The 22464-nt window shown below is 56.0% G+C and overlaps 1 protein-coding gene across 1 annotated transcript in view; it reads right to left on the bottom strand.

Moving 5' to 3' along the window:
* The window catches only part of fer1l4 (fer-1 like family member 4), a 527478-nt gene that overhangs the window by 376445 nt on the left and 128569 nt on the right, over window positions 1-22464 (bottom strand). Inside the window, exons 13-14 of the mRNA XM_072515422.1 lie at window positions 18043-18226; window positions 16840-17026 (exon numbers count right to left, since the gene is read on the bottom strand). Of these exons, the coding sequence (XP_072371523.1) occupies window positions 16840-17026; window positions 18043-18226 (371 nt within the window). The remainder of the gene's footprint in view (window positions 1-16839; window positions 17027-18042; window positions 18227-22464) is intronic.

Genomic DNA, 22464 nt, shown 5'->3' with positions numbered 1-22464 from the left:
GTTTGCACTGGGGGCTCTGGAAAGTGGGTTTGCACTGGGGACTCTGGCAGGTGTGTTTGCACTGGGGCCTCTGGGAGGTTGGTTTGCGCTGGGGGCTCTGGGAGGCGGGTTTGCACTGGGTACTCTGGGAGGCGGTATGCACTGGGTACTCTGGTAGGAGGGTTTGCACTGTGCACTCTGGGAGGCGGGTTTGCACAGGGGACTCTGGGAGGAGGGTTTGCACTGGGTACTCTGGGTGGTGTGTTTGCACTGGGAACATTGGGAGGTGGGTTTGTACTGGGGTCTCTGGGAGGAGGGATTGCACTGGGTACACTGGGAGGTGGGTTTGCAGTGGTGACTCTGGGGGGAGGGTTTGCACTGGGTACTCTGGGTGGTGTGTTTGCACTGGGCCTCTGGGTAGTAGGTTTGCACTGGGTACACTGGGAGGTGGGTTTGTACTGGGGTCTCTGGGAGGAGGGTTTGCACTGGGTACACTGGGAGGCGGGATTGTACTGGGTACTCTGGGAGGTGGGTTTGCAGTGGGGACTCTGGGAGGAGGGTTTGCACTGGGTACACTGGGAGGTGGGTTTGTACTGGGGTCTCTGGGAGCGGGTTTGCACTGGAGACTCTGGGAGGTGTGTCTGCACTGGGTACACTGGGAGGCGGGTTTGTACGGGGGTCTCTGGGAGGAGGGTTTGCACTGGGTACACTGGGAGGAGTGTTCGTACAGGGGTATCTGGGAGGAGGGTTTGCACTGGGGAATCTGGGAGGTGTGTTCGCACTGGGGTCTCTGGGAGGCGGGTTTGCACTGGGGTCTCTGGGAGGCGGGTTTGCACTGGGGACTCTGGGAGGTGTGTTTGCAGTGGGGACTCTGGTAGGAGGGTTTGCACTGGGGACACTGTCAGGTGGGTTTGTACTGGGGTCTCTGGGAGGCGGGTTTGCACTGGGGACTCTGGGAGGTGTGTTTGCACTGGGTACACTGGGAGGCAGGTTTGCACTGGGGGCTCTGGGAGGTTGGTTTGCACTGGGAACTCTGGGAGGTGGGTTTGCGCTGGGGGCTCTGGGTGGCGGGTTTGCACTGAGTACTCTGCGAGGTTGGTTTTCACTGGGGACTCTGGGAGGTGGGTTTGCACTGGGGGCTATGGGAGGTGGGTTTGCGCTGGGGGCTCTGGGAGGCGGGTTTGCACTGGGTACTCTGGGAGGCAGGTTTGCACAGGGGACTCTGGGAGGAGGGTTTACACTGGGTCTGTGGGAGGTGGGTTTGCACTGGGTACTCTGGAAGGTGGGTTTGCACTGGGTACTCTGGGAGGAGGTTTTGCACTGGGGGCTCTGGGAGGTGGGTTTGAACTGGGTACTCTGGGAGGCGTGTTTGCACTGGGTACTCTGGGAGGCGTGTTTGCACTGGGGACTCTGGGAGGTGGGTTTGCACAGGGTACTCTGGGTGGTGGCTTTGCACTGGGGACTCTGGGAGGTGGGTTTGCTCTGGGAACTCTGGGAGGTGGGATTGCACTGGGTACTCTGGGTGGTGGCTTTGCACTGGGCGCTCTGAGAGGCGGGTTTGTACTGGGGAATCTGGCAGGTGGGTTTCCACTGGGGACTCTGGCAGGTGTGTTTGCACTGGGGGCTCTGGAAGGTGGGTTTGCACTGGGGACTCTGGCAGGTGTGTTTGCACTGGGGGCTCTGGAAAGTGGGTTTGCACTGGGGACTCTGGCAGGTGTGTTTGCACTGGGGGCTCTGGGAGGTTGGTTTGCACTGGGGACTCTGGGAGGTGGGTTTTCACTGAGTACTCTGCGAGGTAGGTTTTCACTGGGGGCTATGGGAGGTGGGTTTGCGCTGGGGGCTCTGGGAGGTGGGATTGCACTGGGTACTCTGGGTGGTGGCTTTGCACTGGGCGCTCTGAGAGGCGGATTTGTACTGGGGAATCTGGCAGGTGGGTTTCCACTGGGGACTCTGGCAGGTGTGTTTGCACTGGGGGCTCTGGAAGGTGGGTTTGCACTGGGGAGTCTGGCAGGTGTGTTTGCACTGGGGGCTCTGGAAAGTGGGTTTGCACTGGGGACTCTGGCAGGTGTGTTTGCACTGGGGGCTCTGGGAGGTTGGTTTGCGCTGGGGGCTCTGGGAGGCGGGTTTGCACTGGGTACTCTGGGAGGCGGTATGCACTGGGTACTCTGGTAGGAGGGTTTGCACTGTGCACTCTGGGAGGCGGGTTTGCACAGGGGACTCTGGGAGGAGGGTTTGCACTGGGTACACTGGGAGGTGGGTTTGCAGTGGTGACTCTGGGGGGAGGGTTTGCACTGGGTACTCTGGGTGGTGTGTTTGCACTGGGAACATTGGGAGGTGGGTTTGTACTGGGGTCTCTGGGAGGAGGGATTGCACTGGGTACACTGGGAGGTGGGTTTGCAGTGGTGACTCTGGGGGGAGGGTTTGCACTGGGTACTCTGGGTGGTGTGTTTGCACTGGGAACATTGGGAGTTGGGTTCGTACTGGGGACTCTGGGAGGCGGGTTTGCACTGGGCCTCTGGGAGGTGGGTTTGCTCTGGGTACTCTGGGTAGTAGGTTTGCACTGGGTACACTGGGAGGTGGGTTTGTACTGGGGTCTCTGGGAGGAGGGTTTGCACTGGGTACACTGGGAGGCGGGATTGTACTGGGTACTCTGGGAGGTGGGTTTGCAGTGGGGACTCTGGGAGGAGGGTTTGCACTGGGTACACTGGGAGGTGGGTTTGTACTGGGGTCTCTGGGAGCGGGTTTGCACTGGAGACTCTGGGAGGTGTGTCTGCACTGGGTACACTGGGAGGCGGGTTTGTACGGGGGTCTCTGGGAGGAGGGTTTGCACTGGGTACACTGGGAGGAGTGTTCGTACAGGGGTCTCTGGGAGGAGGGTTTGCACTGGGGAATCTGGGAGGTGTGTTCGCACTGGGGTCTCTGGGAGGCGGGTTTGTACTGGGGGCTCTGGGAGGAGGGTTTGCACTGGGGACTCTGGGAGGTGGGTTTGCAGTGGGGACTCTGGGAGGAGGGTTTGCACTGGGTACACTGGAAGGTGGATTTGTACTGGGGTCTCTGGGAGGCGGGTTTGCACTGGGGACTCTGGGAGGTGTGTTTGCACTGGGTACACTGGGAGGCAGGTTTGTACAGGGGTCTCTGGGAGGAGGGTTTGCACTGGGTACACTGGGAGGTGGGTTTGCACTGGGGGCTCTGGAAGGTGGGTTTGCACTGGGGACTCTGGCAGGTGTGTTTGCACTGGGGGCTCTGGGAGGTTGTTTGCACTGGGAACTCTAGGAGGTGGGTTTGCGCTGGGGGCTCTGGGAGGCGGGTTTGCACTGAGTACTCTGCGAGGTTGGTTTTCACTGGGGACTCTGGGAGGTGGGTTTGCACTGGGGGCTATGGGAGGTGGGTTTGCGCTGGGGGCTCTGGGAGGCGGGTTAGCACTGGGTACTCTGGGAGGCGGGTTTGCACAGGGGACTCTGGGAGGAGGGTTTACACTGGGTCTGTGGGAGGTTGGTTTGCACTGGGTACTCTGGGAGGTTGGTTTGCACTGGGTACTCTGGGAGGTGGGTTTGCACTGGTTACTCTGGGATGTGGGTTTGCACTGGGTACTCTGGGAGGAGGTTTTGCACTGGGGGCTCTGGGAGGTGGGTTTGAACTGGGTACTCTGGGAGGCGTGTTTGCACTGGGTACTCTGGGAGGCGTGTTTGCACTGGGGACTCTGGGAGGTGGGTTTGCACAGGGTACTCTGGGTGGTGGCTTTGCACTGGGGACTCTGGGAGGTGGGTTTGCTCTGGGAACTCTGGGAGGTGGGATTGCACTGGGTACTCTGGGTGGTGGCTTTGCACTGGGCGCTCTGAGAGGCGGGTTTGTACTGGGGAATCTGGCAGGTGGGTTTCCACTGGGGACTCTGGCAGGTGTGTTTGCACTGGGGGCGCTGGAAGGTGGGTTTGCACTGGGGAGTCTGGCAGGTGTGTTTGCACTGGGGGCTCTGGAAAGTGGGTTTGCACTGGGGGCTCTGGCAGGTGTGTTTGCACTGGGGGCTCTGGGAGGTTGGTTTGCGCTGGGGGCTCTGGGAGGCGGGTTTGCACTGGGTACTCTGGGAGGCGGTATGCACTGGGTACTCTGGTAGGAGGGTTTGCACTGTGCACTCTGGGAGGCGGGTTTGCACAGGGGACTCTGGGAGGAGGGTTTGCACTGGGGGCTATGGGAGGTGGGTTTGCGCTGGGGGCTCTGGGAGGCGGGTTTGCACTGGGTACTCTGGGAGGCGGGTTTGTACTGGGGTCTCTGGGAGGAGGGATTGCACTGGGTACACTGGGAGGTGGGTTCGTACTGGGGACTCTGGGAGGCGGGTTTGCACTGGGCCTCTGGGAGGTGGGTTTGCTCTGGGTACTCTGGGTAGTAGGTTTGCACTGGGTACACTGGGAGGTGGGTTTGTACTGGGCTCTCTGGGAGGAGGGTTTGCACTGGGTACACTGGGAGGCGGGATTGTACTGGGTACTCTGGGAGGTGGGTTTGCACTGGAGACTCTGGGAGGTGTGTCTGCACTGGGTACACTGGGAGGTGTGTTTGCACTGGGTACACTGGGAGGCGGGTTTGTACGGGGTCTCTGGGAGGAGGCTTTGCACTGGGTACACTGGGAGGCGTGTTCGTACTGGGGTCTCTAGGAGGACAGTTTGCACTGGGGACTCTGGGAGGTGTGTTTGCACTGGGGTCTCTGGGAGGCGGGTTTGCACTGGGGACTCTGGGAGGAGGGTTTGCAATGGGGTCTCTGGGAGGCGGGTTTGCACTGGGGACTCTGGGAGGTGTGTTTGCAGTGGGGACTCTGGTAGGAGGGTTTGCACTTGGGACACTGTCAGGTGGGGTGGTACTGGGGTCTCTGGGAGGCGGGTTTGCACTGGGGACTCCGGGAGGTGTGTTTGCATTGGGGACTCTGGGAGGTGGGTTTGCAGTGGGGACTCTGGGAGGAGGGTTTGCACTGGGTACACTGGAAGGTGGGTTTGTACTGGGGTCTCTGGGAGGCGGGTTTGCACTGGGGACTCTGGGAGGTGTGTTTGCACTGGGTACACTGGGAGGCGGGTTTGTACTGGTTACACTGGGAGGTGGATTTGCAGTGGGGACTCTGGGAGGAGGGTTTGCACTGGGTACGCTGGGAGGTGGGTTCGTACTTGGGTCTCTGGGAGGCGGGTATGCATTGGGTATTCTGGGAGGTGTGTTTCACTGGGGTATCTGGGAGGTGTGTTTGCACTGGGGACTCTGGAAGGCAGGTTTGCACTGGGCCTCTGGGAGGTGGGTTTGCGCTGGGTACTCTGGGTGGTGGCTTTGCACTGGGACTCTGGGTGGTGGCTTTGCACTGGGGACTCTGGGAGGAGGGGTTGCACTGGGGACTGTGGGAGGTGGGTTTGCACTGGGGACTCTGGGGGGTGGGTTTGCACTGGGGGACTCTGGGAGGCGTGTTTGCACTGGGGACTCTGGGCTGTGGGTTTGCACAGATACAGGAGGTGGGTTTGCACTTGGGGCTCTGGGAGGTGGGTTTTGCAATGGGGGCTCTGGGTGGTGGCTTTGCACTGGGGACTCTGGGAGGTGGGTTTGCTCTGGGAACTCTGGGAGGTGGGATTGCACTGGGTACTCTGGGTGGTGGCTTTGCACTGGGCACTCTGAGAGGAGGGTATGCACTGGGTGCTCTGGGAGGTGGGTTTGCGCTGGGGGGTCTGGAAGGTGGGTTTGCACTGAGTACTCGGCGAGGTTGGTTTTCACTGGGGACTCTGGGAGGTGGGTTTGCACTGGGGGCTCTGGGAGGCGGGTTTGCACTGGGTACTCTGGGAGGCGGGTATGCACTGGGTACTCTGAGAGGTGGGTTTGCACTGGGGGCTCTGGGAGGTGGGCTTGCACTGGGTACTCTGGGAGGAGGGTTTGCACTGGGTACTCTGGGAGGAAGGTTTGCACTGGGTACTCTGGGAGGAAGGTTTGCACTGGGTACTGTGGGAGGAGGGTTTGCACTGGGTACTCTGGGAGGTGGGCTTGTACTGGGGGCTCTGGGAGGTAGGTTTTGCACTGGGTACTCTGGGTGGTGGCTTTGCACTGGGCGCTCTGAGAGGCGGGTTTGTACTGGGGAATCTGGCAGGTGGGTATCCACTGGGGACTCTGGCAGGTGTGTTTGCACTGGGGGCTCTGGAAGGTGGGTTTGCACTGGGGACTCTGGCAGGTGTGTTTGCACTGGGGGCTCTGGAAAGTGGGTTTGCACTGGGGACTCTGGCAGGTGTGTTTGCACTGGGGGCTCTGGGAGGTTGGTTTGCACTGGGGACTCTGGGAGGTGGGTTTTCACTGAGTACTCTGCGAGGTAGGTTTTCACTGGGGGCTATGGGAGGTGGGTTTGCGCTGGGGGCTCTGGGAGGTGGGATTGCACTGGGTACTCTGGGTGGTGGCTTTGCACTGGGCGCTCTGAGAGGCGGGTTTGTACTGGGGAATCTGGCAGGTGGGTTTCCACTGGGGACTCTGGCAGGTGTGTTTGCACTGGGGGCTCTGGAAGGTGGGTTTGCACTGGGGAGTCTGGCAGGTGTGTTTGCACTGGGGGCTCTGGAAAGTGGGTTTGCACTGGGGACTCTGGCAGGTGTGTTTGCACTGGGGGCTCTGGGAGGTTGGTTTGCGCTGGGGGCTCTGGGAGGCGGGTTTGCACTGGGTACTCTGGGAGGCGTGTTTGCACTGGGTACTCTGGGATTAGGTTTTGCACTGGGGGATCTGGAAGGCGTGTTTGCACTGGGTACTCTGGGAGGAAGGTTTGCACTGGGCCTCTGGGAGGTGTGTTTGCTCTGGGTACTCTGGGTGGTGGCTTTGCACTGGGGACTCTGGGTGGTGGCTTTGCACTGGGGACTCTGGGAGGAGGGTTTGCACTGGGGACACTGGGAGGTGGGTTTGCACTAGGGACACTGGGAGGTGGGATTGCTCTGGGAACTCTGGGGGTGGGTGGTTGCACTGGGTACTCTGGGTGGTGGCTTTGCACTGGGGGCTCTGGGAGGTGGGTTTGTACTGGGGACTCTGGCAGGCGGGCTCGCACTGGGGACTCTGGGAGGTAGGTTTGCACTGGGAGCTCTGGGAGGTGGGTTTGCTCTGGGGCTCTGGGAGGTAGGTTTGCAGTGGGGGCTCTGGGAGGTGGGTTTGCGCTGGGGGCTCTGGGAGGTGGGTTGTACTGGGGACTCGCCAACATTGAGGGCATTTAAAAGTTTATTGGATAAACATATGGATGATAATGGTATAGTGTAGGTTAGATGGCTTTTGTTTCGGTGCAACATCGTGGGCCGAAGGGCCTGTACTGCGCTGTATTGTTCTATGTTCTATGACTCTGGCAGGTGGGTTTGCTCTGGGGCTCTGGGAGGTGGTTTTGCACTGGGGACTCTGGGAGGTGTTTTTGCACTGGGTACATTGGGAGGTGGGTTTGTACTGGGGTCTCTGGGAGGAAGGATTGCACTGGGAACACTGGGAGGTGGGTTCGTACTGGGGACTCTGGGAGGCGGGTTTGCACTGGGCCTCTGGGAGGTGGGTTTGCTCTGGGTACTCTGGGTGGTAGGTTTGCACTGGGTACACTGGGAGGTGGGTTTGCACTGGGGACTCTGGGAGGTGTGTTTGCACTGGGGACTCTGGGAGGTGTGTTTGCACTGGGGACTCTGGGAGGCTGGTTTGCACTGGGGACTCTGGGAGGTGCGCTTGCACTGGGGACTCTGGGAGGCAGGTTTGCACTGGGCCTCTGGGAGGTGGGTTTGCTCTGGGTACTCTGGGTGCTGGCTTTGCACTGGGGTCTCTGGGTGGTGGCTTTGCACTGGGGTCTCTGGGTGGTGGCTTTGCACTGGGGTCTCTGGGTGGTGGTTTTGCACTGAGGACTCTGGGAGGAGGGTTTGCACTGGGGACTCTGGGTGGTGACTTTGCCCTGGGCACTCTGGGAGGCGGGATTGCACTGGGGGCTCTGGGACGCAAGTTTGCACTGGGTACTCTGGGAGGTGGGTTTGCACTGGGGGCTATGTGAGGTGGGTTTGCACTGGGAGCTCTGGGAGGCGGGTTTGTACTGGGGTCTCTGGGAGGTGGGTTTGCACAGGGTGCTCTGGGAGGTGGGTTTGCGCTGGGGGCTCTGGGAGGCGGGTTTGCACTGGGTACTCTGGGAGGTGGGTTTGCACTGGGGACTATGGGAGTTGGGTTTGCACAGGTGGCTACGGGAGATGGGTTTGCACTGGGTACATTGGGAGGTGGGTTTGTACTGGGGTCTCTGGGAGGAAGGATTGCACTGGGAACACTGGGAGGTGGGTTCGTACTGGGGAGTGTGGAGGCGGATTTGCACTGGGCCTCTGGGAGGTGGGTTTGCTCTGGGTACTCTGGGTGGTAGGTTTGCACTGGGTACACTGGGAGGTGGGTTTGTACTGGGGTCTCTGGGAGGCGGGTATGCATTGGGTACTCTGGGAAGTGTGTTTGAACTGGGGTCTCTGGGAGGCGGGTATGCATTGGGGACTCTGGGAGGTGTGTTTGCACTGGGGGCTCTGGGAGGCGGGTTTGCACTGGGTCTCTGGGAGGTGCGTTTGCACTGCGTACTCTGGGAGGTGGGTTTGCACTGGTTACTCTGGGATGTGGGTTTGCACTGGGTACACTGGGAGGAGGTTTTGCACTGGGGGCTCTGGGAGGTGGGTTTGCCCTGGGTACTCTGGGAGGCGGGTGTGCACTGGGTACTCTGGGAGGAGGCTTTGCACTGGGGGCTTTGAGAGGCGTGTTTGCACTGGGTACTCTGGGAGGAGGTTTTGCACTGGGCCTCTGGGAGGTGTGTTTGCTCTGGGTACTCTGGGTGGTGGCTTTGCACTGGGGACTCTGGGTGGTGGCTTTGCACTGGGGACTCTGGGAGGAGGGTTTGCACTGGGGACACTGGGAGGTGGGTTTGCACTAGTGACACTGGGAGGTAGGTTTGCAGTGGGGGCTCTGGGAGGTGGGTTTGCGCTGGGGGCATTGGGAGGTGGGTTTGCACTGGGTACTCTGGGAGGCGGGTTTGCACTGGGTACTCTGGGAGGTGGGTTTTCACAGGTGGCTACGGGAGATGGGTTTGCACTGGGGACTCTGGGAGGTGGGTTTGCACTGGGGGCTGTGGGAGCTGGGTTTGCACTGGGGGCTATGGGAGGTGGGTTTGCACTGGGGACACTGCGAGGTTGGTTTTCACTGGGGACTCTGGGAGGTGGGTTTGCACTGGGGGCTATGGGAGGTGGGTTTGCGCTGAGGGCTCTGGGAGGCGGGTTTGCACTGGGTACTCTGGGAGGCGGGTATGCACTGGGTACTCTGGGAGGAGGGTTGCACTGTGCACTCTGGGAGATGGGTTTGCACTGGGTACTCTGGGAGGTGGGTTTGCACTGGGTACTCTGGGAGGTAGGCTTGCCCTGGGTACTCTGGGAGGATGGTTTGCACTGGGTACTCTGGGAAGAGGGTTTGCACTGGGTACTCTGGGAGGAGGGTTTGCACTGGGTACTCTGGGAGGAGGGTTTGCACTGGGTACTCTGGGAGGAAGGTTTGCACTGGGTACTGTGGGAGGAGGGTTTGCACTGGGTACTCTGGGATGTGGGTTTGCACTTGGTACTCTGGGAGGTGGGCTTGCACTGGGGTCTCTGGGAGATAGGTTTTGCACTGGGGGCTCTGAGAGGCGGGTTTGCACTGGGTCTCTGGGAGGTGGGTTTGCACTGCGTACTCTGGGAGGTGGGTTTGCACTGGTTACTCTGGGATGTGGGTTTGAACTGGGTACACTGGGAGGATGTTTTGCACTGGGGGCTCTAGGAGGTGGGTTTGCACTGGGTACTCTGGGAGGCGTGTTTGCACTGGGTACTCTGGGAGGAAGCTTTGCACTGGGGGATCTGGGAGGCGTGTTTGCACTGGCTACTCTGGGAGGCAGGTTTGCACTGGGCCTCTGGGAGGTGTGTTTGCTCTGGGTACTCTGGGTGGTGGCTTTGCACTGGGGACACTGGGAGGTGGGTTTGCAGTAGGGACACTGGGAGGTGGGATTGCTCTGGGAACTCTGGGAGGTGGGATTGCTCTGGGAACTCTAGGAGGCGGGTTTGCACTGGGTACTCTGGGAGGTGGGTTTGCACTGGGGGCTATGGGAGGTGGGATTGCACAGGTGGCTACGGGAGATGGGTTTGCACTGGGGACTCTGGGAGGTGGGTTTGCACTGGGGGCTGTGGGAGGTGGGTTTGCACTGGGGGCTATGGGAGGTGGGTTTGCACTGGGGACTCTGGGAGGTGGGTTTGCACTGGGGACTCTGGGAGGTGGGTTTGCATTGGGGACTCTGGAAGGTGGGTTTGCATTGGGTACTCTCGGAGGTGGGTTTGTACTGGGGTCTCTGGGAGGTGGGTATGCATTGGGTATTCTGGGAGGTGTGTTTGCACTGGGGTCACTGGGAGGCGGGTGTGCACTGGGGACTCTGGGAGGAGTGTTTGCACTGGGGACTATGGGAGGTGTGTTTGCACTGGGGACTCTGGGAGGCAGGTTTGCACTGGGCCTCTGGGAGGTGGGTTTGCTCTGGGTACTCTGGGAGGTGGGTATGCACTGGGTACTCTGGGAGACGGGTTTGCACTCGGTACTCTGGGAGGTGGGTTTGCACTGGGGGATCTGGGAGGCGTGTTTGCACTGGCTACTCTGGGAGGCAGGTTTGCACTGGGCCTCTGGGAGGTGTGTTTGCTCTGGGTACTCTGGGTGGTGGCTTTGCACTGGGGACTCTGGGAGGTGGGCTTGCACTGGGTACTCTGGGAGGAGGGTTTGCACTGGGTACTCTGGGAGGAAGGTTTGCACTGGGTATTGTGGGAGGAGGGTTTGCACTGGGTACTCTGGGATGTGGGTTTGCACTTGGTACTCTGGGAGGTGGGCTTGCACTGGGGGCTCTGGGAGGTAGGTTCTGCACTGGGGGCTCTGGGATGCGGGTTTGCACTGGGTCTCTGGGAGGTGGGTTTGCACTGGTTACTCTGGGATGTGGGTTTGCACTGGGTACACTGGGAGGAGGTTTTGCACTGGGTACTCTGGGAGGAGGCTTTGCACTGGGGCTCTGAGAGGTGGGTTTGCACTGGGTACTCTGGGAGGCGTGTTTGCACTGGGTACTCTGGGATTAGGTTTTGCACTGGGGGATCTGGAAGGCGTGTTTGCACTGGGTACTCTGGGAGGAAGGTTTGCACTGGGCCTCTGGGAGGTGTGTTTGCTCTGGGTACTCTGGGTGGTGGCTTTGCACTGGGGACTCTGGGAGGAGGGTTTGCACTGGGGACACTGGGAGGTGGGTTTGCACTAGGGACACTGGGAGGTGGGATTGCTCTGGGAACTCTGGGGGTGGGTGGTTGCACTGGGTACTCTGGGTGGTGGCTTTGCACTGGGGGCTCTGGGAGGTGGGTTTGTACTGGGGACTCTGGCAGGCGGGCTTGCACTGGGGACTCTGGGAGGTAGGTTTGCACTGGGAGCTCTGGGAGGTGGGTTTGCTCTGGGGCTCTGGGAGGTAGGTTTGCAGTGGGGGCTCTGGGAGGTGGGTTTGCGCTGGGGGCTCTGGGAGGTGGGTTTGCACTGGGTACTCTGAGAGGAGGGTATGCACTGGGTGCTTTGGGAGGCGGGTTGTACTGGGGACTCGCCAACATTGAGGGCATTTAAAAGTTTATTGGATAAACATATGGATGATAATGGTATAGTGTAGGTTAGATGGCTTTTGTTTCGGTGCAACATCGTGGGCCGAAGGGCCTGTACTGCGCTGTATTGTTCTATGTTCTATGACTCTGGCAGGTGGGTTTGCTCTGGGGCTCTGGGAGGTGGGTTTGCACTGGGGACTCTGGGAGGTGTTTTTGCACTGGGTACATTGGGAGGTGGGTTTGTACTGGGGTCTCTGGGAGGAAGGATTGCACTGGGAACACTGGGAGGTGGGTTCGTACTGGGGACTCTGGGAGGCGGGTTTGCACTGGGCCTCTGGGAGGTGGGTTTGCTCTGGGTACTCTGGGTGGTAGGTTTGCACTGGGTACACTGGGAGGTGGGTTTGCACTGGGGACTCTGGGAGGTGTGTTTGCACTGGGGACTCTGGGAGGTGTGTTTGCACTGGGGACTCTGGGAGGCTGGTTTGCACTGGGGACTCTGGGAGGTGCGTTTGCACTGGGGACTCTGGGAGGCAGGTTTGCACTGGGCCTCTGGGAGGTGGGTTTGCTCTGGGTACTCTGGGTGCTGGCTTTGCACTGGGGTCTCTGGGTGGTGGCTTTGCACTGGGGTCTCTGGGTGGTGGTTTTGCACTGGGGACTCTGGGAGGAGGGTTTGCACTGGGGACTCTCGGAGGTTGGTTTGCACTGGGGACTCTGGGAGGTGGCTTTGCTCTGGGTACTCTGGGTGGTGACTTTGCCCTGGGCACTCTGAGAAGAAGGTATGCACTGGGTGCTCTGGGAGGTGAGTTTGTACTGGGGTCTCTGGGAGGTGGGTTTGCACTGGGGTCTCTGGGAGGTGGGTTTGCACTGGGGTCTCTGGGAGGTGGGTTTGCGCTGTGGGCTCTGGGAGGTGGGTTTGCACTGGGTACTCTGGGAGGCGGGATTGCACTGGGGGCTCTGGGAGGCAAGTTTGCACTGGGTACTCTGGGAGGTGGGTTTGCACTGGGGGCTATGTGAGGTGGGTTTGCACTGGGAGCTCTGGGAGGCGGGTTTGTACTGGGGTCTCTGGGAGGTGGGTTTGCACAGGGTGCTCTGGGAGGTGGGTTTGCGCTGGGGGCTCTGGGAGGCGGGTTTGCACTGGGTACTCTGGGAGGTGGGTTTGCACTGGGGACTATGGGAGTTGGGTTTGCACAGGTGGCTACGGGAGATGGATTTGCACTGGGTACATTGGGAGGTGGGTTTGTACTGGGGTCTCTGGGAGGAAGGATTGCACTGGGAACACTGGGAGGTGGGTTCGTACTGGGGAGTGTGGGAGGCGGATTTGCACTGGGCCTCTGGGAGGTGGGTTTGCTCTGGGTACTCTGGGTGGTAGGTTTGCACTGGGTACACTGGGAGGTGGGTTTGTACTGGGGTCTCTGGGAGGCGGGTATGCATTGGGTACTCTGGGAAGTGTGTTTGAACTGGGGTCTCTGGGAGGCGGGTATGCATTGGGGACTCTGGGAGGTGTGTTTGCACTGGGGTCTCTGGGAGGCGGGTTTGCACTGGGGACTCTGGGAGGTGTGTTTGCACTGGGGACTCTGGGAGGTGTGTTTGCACTGGGGACTCTGGGAGGCTGGTTTGCACTGGGGACTCTGGGAGGCAGGTTTGCACTGGGCCTCTGTATGGTGGGTTTGCACTGGGGAATCTGGGAGGTGTGTTTGCACTGGGTACTCTGGGGGGTGGGTTGCACTGGGGACTCTCGGAGGTTGGTTTGCACTGGGCACTCTGGGAGGTGGGTTTGCTCTGGGGCTCTGGGAGGTGGGTTTGCTCTGGGGCTCTGGGAGGTAGGTTTGCAGAGGGGACTCTAGGAGTTGGGTTTGCACAGGGGACTCTGGGAGGAGGGTTTGCATTGGGTACACTGGGAAGTGGGTTTGCAGTGGGGACTCTGGGAGGAGGGTTTGCACTGGGTACACTGGGAGGTGGGTTTGTACTGGGGTCTCTGGGTGGCGGGTTTGCACTGGTACTCTGGAAGGTAGGTTTGCACTGGGTACTCTGGGAGGAGGGGTTGCACTGGGTACACTGGGAGGCGGGTTTGTACTGGGGTCTCTGGGAAGAGGGTTTGCACTGGGGACTCTGGGAGTTGTGTTTGCACTGGGGTCTCTGGGAAGTGGGTTTGCAGTGGGGACTCTGGGAGGACGTTTGCACTGGGTACACTGGGAGGTGGGTTTGTACTGGGGTCTCTGGGTGGCGGGTTTGCACTGGTACTCTGGAAGGTAGGTTTGCACTGGGGACTCTGGGAGGCGGGTTTGCACTGGGCCTCAGGGAGGTGGGTTTGCTCTGGGTACTCTGGGAGGTGGGTTTGCACTGGGTACTCTTGGTGGCGGGTATGCACTGGGTACTCTGGGAGACGGGTTTGCACTCGGTACTCTGGGAGGTGGGTTTGCACTGGGGGATCTGGGAGGCGTGTTTGCACTGGCTACTCTGGGAGGCAGGTTTGCACTGGGCCTCTGGGAGGTGTGTTTGCTCTGGGTACTCTGGGTGGTGGCTTTGCACTGGGGACTCTGGGAGGTGGGCTTGCACTGGGTACTCTGGGAGGAGGGTTTGCACTGGGTACTCTGGGAGGAGGGTTTGCACTGGGTATTGTGGGAGGAGGGTTTGCACTGGGTACTCTGGGATGTGGGTTTGCACTGGGGTCTCTGGGGGGTGGGTTGCACTGGGGACTCTGGGAGGTGTGTTTGCACTGGGGACTCTGGGAGGTGTGTTTGCACTGGGTACTCTGGGGGGTGGGTTGCACTGGGGACTCTGGGAGGTGCGTTTGCACTGGGAACTCTGGGAGGCAGGTTTGCACTGGGCCTCTGGGAGGTGGGTTTGCTCTGGGTACTCTGGGTGCTGGCTTTGCACTGGGGTCTCTGGGTGGCGGCTTTGCACTGGGGTCTCTGGGTGGTGGCTTTGCACTGGGGACTCTGGGAGGAGGGTTTGCACTGGGGACTCTCGGAGGTTGGTTTGCACTGGGGACTCTGGGAGGTGGCTTTGCTCTGGGTACTCTGGGGGGTGGGTTGCACTGGGGACTCTGGGAGGTGTGTTTGCACTGGGGACTCTGGGGGGTGTGTTTGCACTGGGTACTCTGGGAGGAGGGTTTGCACTGGGGACTCTGGGAGGTGTGTTTGCACTGGGGACTCTGGGGGGTGGGTTGCACTGGGGACTCTGGGGGGTGGGTTTGCACTGGCGACTCTGGGAGGTGCGTTTGCAATGAGAAGTTTCAGTGAAGCAATGACATAGAAACATAGAAAATAGGAGCAGGAGGAGGCCATTTGTCCCTTCCAGCCATGGCTGATCATCAAGTTCAATAGCCTAATCTCACCTTCCACCGATAGCCTTTAATCCTACTCGCCTTAAGTGCTATATCTAACTGCTTCTTGAAAACATACAGGGTGGGATCTACTGGTTGCATTGTGCCTGTAAACCATCACCGCGCATCGCAATGTGCCCAGTAGATGCCGGGGGATCCCATTTCGGGATCTGCCTGGCTCTCCGTGCCTTGCGAGACCCAACACGATCTCATGCGATGTCGCCATGTGAATCCCACCCATTGTGAGTGGATCACTTTCTGCTAAATCTGCATATTAGAGCGAGACAGCTAGTCTCACTTTAATGTGTTCCCGGAATCTACCCAAGGTGTGGGATCTAACACCCTTGCTTTGGAGACCTCGGGCGAGTGGCATTCAGTACTGGTCTCCACAAACGGGGACCAGATGGAACGGCACTCGTGGAGATTGCCCAGAGGATCGGAGGAACCCAGTTGCATGTCCCCCAAGGACTCCAGGGGGACCTCCCCAGGGTCCCCTGCAATAGGGGGATCCCCAGGGAGCCCCTGCCTAAAGGCACCCTCAAAGACCAGCCTGCATAAAAGACAGGTAAGTGTATTCCAAGCACTCAAATGTGTGATTTCACTGCACTTACCTCTCTTTGATGTGGTCATTGCAGACATTTGGGTTTCACGACTTGGCCACTGAACCGTGAAGGGAGATAAATGAATCAAAGCTGTAGATGGTTTGTAGAAGCAGTCAGTCACAGACTACCGCTAGAAAGCTATGATTGGCTTGCAGATAGTGGATCTGTGGGAACCAGAGACCGGTCACAGCTGCTCTCCTTCCAGGAATGGACACGTGGAGCTGCAAGGTCAGTGTTGCAACTGTAACTCCTCTCACTGCCCCTGTCTGGACTGCTCTCTAGCTTCCACACAAGGGTAGCATTTTTGAGAAGGAGGATCTGTGCGGGGAGGGGGGGGTAACGATCTGCATCTGTGGGCGGGTGAGGGTTCTTTTACAGGGTGTCCCTGTGGGGAATCCCCCTATCACAGGGGCCCCAGGTGGGGGGGCAGTATTTCCCTATCACAGGGGTCCCTGTGGGGGTGGGGTGCGGCTCTCTATCACAGAGGTCTCTGGGGGGGGAGGGGGGGGGTTCTCCCTGTCACTGGGGTGGGGGGGGGGGGCACCTTACCGCAGGATCTCACTATTGCCCGATCAAGATGCTGGCTCGATAGGGGGATACCCTGGGAACCCTGGTATTCAATGCCTTGTATAAATTTGTATGGTCTGGAACACTGAACAGCTTTCCGGTTTGTGCTCCCAGGGGGATCGTAACATAGATGCCCCTTCTGTTTGGGAGACTAAGAGTCTGGAGTTACATGTAGGCCAGACCAGGTAAGGCGGCAGATTTCCTTCTCTAAAGGGCATCAGTGAACCAGATATTGTTTTACATCAATCCACAATGGTTTCATTCGACTTTTAATTCCAGATTTTTATTGAATTCAAATTTCACCATCTGCCTGGTGAATTTGAACCCGGGTCCCCAGAGCATTATCCTGGATCTTTAGATTTGGCCAGTGACAATTTCACTGCACCACCAGCTCCCCTATAACACCCACCTGTTTAACACTCGCCTGTTTTGTACCCGTCTCTTCAATGCTCACCTGATTTTTACACCTGACTCTTTAATACTTTCTGAATTCTGTCCATTGGATTCAGTGACACTGCTCTGATCGCATTTGTTTTTTTACGAGGCAGATATTATTAATAGGAGTCCACGGTTATTCATAAAATAGAGAACACGAAAAAAATCTGAGAGAGGTCGGAAGCTAAAGAGGGAAAATAGAGTTTTACTCTCTAGAAATATACTAGAAGCAATCCAGAGTTTTGCAGATTCAGGAGTAGAAGAGATTCACTTACGAAAAAAAAAAGCTTAGTAAAACAGAAGGAAGTATGGACAATACTCTTCCTTTTGAACTCACCGTTAATCCCAGCATCGGATATCTGCTGTAAATTGATAAAGTGAGTTGCAACAGCAAAATCATTGATTTTAGCATCATCGATGACTTGAACTTTGATACGACGAGCAAGTGGCGGAAACATCTCAACAAAAGTAATCTGTTCATTCCATTCTGGGGTTGTTGTGTTTCCTTCCACTGATGTCTCACCCTGCTCATAAAAGAGAACATTCTTACAGCAAGAAACTTGTTGTAGTGGGTGAAAAAGCTGCCAAATTGTCATGGGAGTGTACCTTTAAGAAATTGGTGTTTATCAAATAGCTGCATTGATGACATTGTGTGGGTGGAGCTGTGTTGCATCTCTGGCTTTTACTTTGGTTTTGAGCTGGAAGCTGTTTGTGGCTTTGCATTTTACTTTCATTTTAGGCAGTTGAAAGCTGAATTCAGACAAGGAAGGTTCATTTTGTCTCTCTCTCTTATGTTAAAAGGTGTCCAGATCACTTTATAATTTAAAAGTGATAACTGCCTTGTGTAAAGAATCTATACCTATTGCTTTGTTAAAAAGGGGGGTTGGCTAATGGATGTTGTTAGGAAAGTTATTAAGGGTTACATATAGAGTACTGTATCTGTGGGGGGTAGTTGTGTTGGTAGTTGATAAAATGTTTACTGTGTGTTTATAAAATGTTAACGGAATTCATTGAATAAACATTGTTTTGTTTAAAAATACTTAAGGTCTCTGCTGCATAACACCTGGAAAGTGGGCCCTTGTGCTCCTCATAACCAAAATCTATTAAACGTTGTAGTTCAGGTAAACTCCATGATATACTTTGGGGTTTTCTAAAATCTGGCCCATAACAAACCCTGGCCCAACTCGACAGGCACCATGTCCAATCCTTCTTTTGTATTGTGTCCACAGATTGGAAACAGCAAGTGGTTAATTCAGTTCAACTCAGCATATCCCAGAAATATAACAGCCTGGGGTCATACTCTTGGTTTTCTTTTCCACTTTTAAGTCTCTCCCTGGAGATTACATGGCTGCTGAGAATGGGACGGGTTTAAGCAGCTTGATGGACAAAATGGTCTTTTCCAGCCTTTTATTTTTCAATGTTTATATCTCAACGTGGCAACTAATCAGGCATGAGGATCACAGTGCTCCAGTTAACAAAGGTTCGACTCCAACAAACTAACATTTCCATTTCGCAGTAAGAATATATTTAATATTTTTACCTGTTGTCCTGCAAAGGTAACTTGAACATAAGGATCAATGAAAATTTTGTTCTCTCCGAGAATTTTTGAGAAAGTTCCCATGAATCCTGAATTCATGTTGGGGAGATCCTCCGCTTTATAAATCTTGATGTAGAACTTTGCCCAAGGTCTCTCTGCTGACACTTGTTTTGGAAGCAGAAGATTCCTACAACATAATAAGATGTTTCTTAATCAAAATGGAGAGTCAAGCACCATAATGGATGAAGCTACCAAAGCTGAAAAGAATATAAGATTCGATTCTAAAGTCTTCTAGGGAGACCAACAATCCTCTCTCAGGAAATGCTCTCCCCCACAAAACAATGGAGGTGGTTTCCTGAATATATTAGACAGATTTTTGATTGACAAGGGAGACAAGATTTATGGAGGAGAGACAGGAAAGTGTAGTTAAGCCCACAATCAGATAGGCATAAGCTTATTGAATAGTAAAGCGGGTCCAAGGGGCCAAATCGCCTATTCTTGGCCCACGATTATAGATAGAATTATAGAACAGTACAGCACAGAACAGGCCCTTCGGCCCTCGGGGTTTGGGAGCGATGTTTGGGAGCGGTGTTTGGGAGCGATGTTTGGCCGATGTTGTGCCGAGCATTGTCCGAAACCAAGATCAAGCTATCCCACTCCCTGTCATTCTGGTGTGCTCCATGTGCCTATCCAATAACCGCTTGAAAGTTCCTAAAGTGTCCGACTCCACTATCACAGCAGGCAGTCCATTCCACACCCTAACCACTCTCTGAGTAAAGAACCTACCTTGGACATCCCTCCTATATCTCCCACCCTGAATCTTATAGTTATGCCCCCTTGTAACAGCTACAAACACACACACACTGCTCCCAAATACCGCTCCCAAACACCGCTCCCACACACACACACCACTCCCACACACACACACCACTCCCACACACACACACCACTCCCACACACACACACCACTCCCACACACACACACCACTCCCACACACACACACCACTCCCACACACACACACCACTCCCACACACACACACCACTCCCACACACACACACCACTCCCACACACACACACCACTCCCACACACACACACCACTCCCACACACACACACCACTCCCACACACACACACCACTCCCACACACACACACCACTCCCACACACACACACCACTCCCACACACACACACCACTCCCACACACACACACCACTCCCACACACACACACCACTCCCACACACACACACCACTCCCACACACACACACCACTCCCACACACACACACCACTCCCACACACACACACCACTCCCACACACACACACCACTCCCACACACACACACCACTCCCACACACACACACCACTCCCACACACACACACCACTCCCACACACACACACCACTCCCACACACACACCACTCCCACACACACACCACTCCCACACACACACCACTCCCACACACACACCACTCCCACACACACACCACTCCCACACACACACCACTCCCACACACACACCACTCCCACACACACACACACACTGCTCCCAAATACCGCTCCCAAACACCGCTCCCACACACACACACACCGCTCCCAAACACACACACACACCGCTCCCAAACACACACACACACACCGCTCCCAAACACACACCGCTCCCATACACACACCGCTCCCATACACACACCGCTCCCATACACACACCGCTCCCATACACACACACACTGCTCCCACACACACACTGCTCCCACACACACACTGCTCCCACACACACACTGCTCCCACACACACACTGCTCCCACACACACACACCGCTCCCACACACACACACCGCTCCCACACACACACACCGCTCCCACACACACACACCGCTCCCACACACACACACCGCTCCCACACACACACACCGCTCCCACACACACACACCACTCCCACACACACACACCACTCCCACACACACACACCGCTCCCACACACTGCTCCCAAACACCGCCTTCAAACACCGCTCCCAAACACTGCTCCCAAACACACGCACAACGCTCCCAAACACTGCCCCAAACACACACACACACTGCTCCCAAACACTGCCCCAAACACACACGCACAGAACACAGAAAATACAGCACAGAACAGGCCCTTCGGCCCACGATGTTGTGCCGAACCTTTGTCCTAGATTAATCATAGATTATCATTGAATCTACAGCGCAGAAGGAGGCCACCTGGCCCCCCGAGCCCGCACCGGCCCCCGGAAAGAGCACCCCACCCAAACCCAACACCTCCACCCAACACCAAGGGCAATTTGGACATTAAGGGCAATTTATCATTGGCCAATTCACCTAACCCGCACATCTTTGGATTGTGGGAGGAAACCGGAGCACCCGGAGGAAACCCACGCAGACACGGGGAGGACGTGCAGACTCCGCACAGTCAGTGACCCAAGCCGGAATCGAACCTGGGACCCTGGAGCTGTGAAGCAATTGTGCTATCCACAATGCTACCGTGCTGCCCTTGAGAACAAATAAATCTACACTATATCATTTAACCGTAATCCATGTACCTATCCAATAGCTGCTTGAAGGTCCCTAATGTTTCCGACTCAACTACTTCCACAGGCAGTGCATTCCATGCCCCCACTACTCTCTGGGTAAAGAACCTACCTCTGCTATCCCTCCTATATCTTCCACCTTTCACCTTAAATTTATGTCCCCTTGTAATGGTTTGTTCCACCCGGGGAAAAAGTCTCTGACTGTCTACTCTATCTATTCCCCTGATCATCTTATAAACCTCTATCAAGTCGCCCCTCATCCTTCTCCGTTCTAATGAGAAAAGGCCTAGCACCCTCAACCTTTCCTCGTAAGACCTACTCTCCATTCCAGGCAACATCCTGGTAAATCTTCTTTGCACCTTTTCCAAAGCTTCCACATCCTTCCTAAAATGAGGCGACCAGAACTGTACACAGTACTCCAAATGTGGCCTTACCAAAGTTTTGTACAGCTGCATCATCACCTCACGGCTCTTAAATTCAATCCCTCTGTTAATGAACGCGAGCACACCATAGGCCTTCTTCACAGCTCTATCCACTTGAGTGGCAACTTTCAAAGATGTATGAACATAGACCCCAAGATCTCTCTGCTCCTCCACATTGCCAAGAACTCTACCGTTAACCCTGTATTCCGCATTCATATTTGTCCTTCCAAAATGGACAACCTCACACTTTTCAGGGTTAAACTCCATCTGCCACTTCTCAGCCTAGCTCTGCATCCTATCTATGTCTCTTTGCAGCCGACAACAGCCCTCCTTACTATCCACAACTCCACCAATCTTCGTATCGTCTGCAAATTTACTGACCCACCCTTCAACTCCCTCATCCAAGTCATTAATGAAAATCACAAACAGCAGAGGACCCAGAACTGATCCCTGCGGTACGCCACTGGTAACTGGGATCCAGGCTGAATATTTGCCATCCACCACCACTCTCTGACTTCTATCGGTTAGCCAGTTCGTTATCCAACTGGCCAAATTTCCCACTATCCCATGTCTCCTTACTTTCTGCATAAGCCTACCATGGGGAACTTTATCAAATGCCTTACTAAAATCCATGTACACTACATCCACTTCTTTACCTTCATCCACATGCTTGGTCACCTCCTCAAAGAATTCAATAAGATTAGTAAGGCAAGACCTACCCCTCACAAATCCGTGCTGACTATCCCTAATCAAGCAGTGTCTTTCCAGATGCTCAGAAATCCTATCCTTCAGTACCCTTTCCATTACTTTGCCTACCACCGAAGTAAGACTAACTGGCCTGTAATTCCCAGGGTTATCCCTAGTCCCTTTTTTGAACAGGGGCACGACATTCGCCACTCTCCAATCCCCTGGTACCACCCCTGTTGACAGTGAGGACGAAAAGATCATTGCCAACGGCTCTGCAATTTCATCTCTTGCTTCCCATAGAATCCTTGGATATATCCCGTCAGGCCCGGGGGACTTGTCTATCCTCAAGTTTTTCAAAATGCCCAACACATCTTCCTTCCTAACAAGTATTTCCTCGACCTTACCAATCTGTTTCACACTGTACTCTCCAACAATATGGCCCCTCTCATTTGTAAATACAGAAGAAAAGTACTCGTTCAAGACCTCTCCTATCTCTTCAGACTCAATACACAATCTCCCGCTACTGTCCTTGATCGGACCTACCCTCGCTCTAGTCATTCTCATATTTCTCACATATGTGTAAAAGGCCTTGGGGTTTTCCTTGATCCAACCCGCCAAAGATTGTTCATGCCCTCTCTTAGCTCTCCTAATCCCTTTCTTCAGTTCCCTCCTGGCTATCTTGTATCCCTCCAATGCCCTGTCTGAACCTTGTTTCCTCAGCCTTACATAAGTCACCTTTTTCCTCTTAACGCCATTCACAAACACAC

This window comes from Scyliorhinus torazame, chromosome 8 (genome assembly GCF_047496885.1).
Source record: "Scyliorhinus torazame isolate Kashiwa2021f chromosome 8, sScyTor2.1, whole genome shotgun sequence".
In the NCBI taxonomy this organism is placed as follows: domain Eukaryota; kingdom Metazoa; phylum Chordata; class Chondrichthyes; order Carcharhiniformes; family Scyliorhinidae; genus Scyliorhinus; species Scyliorhinus torazame.
The sequence above is the reverse complement of the archived record's forward strand: the minus strand, read 5'-3'. Positions and strand labels throughout refer to the sequence as shown.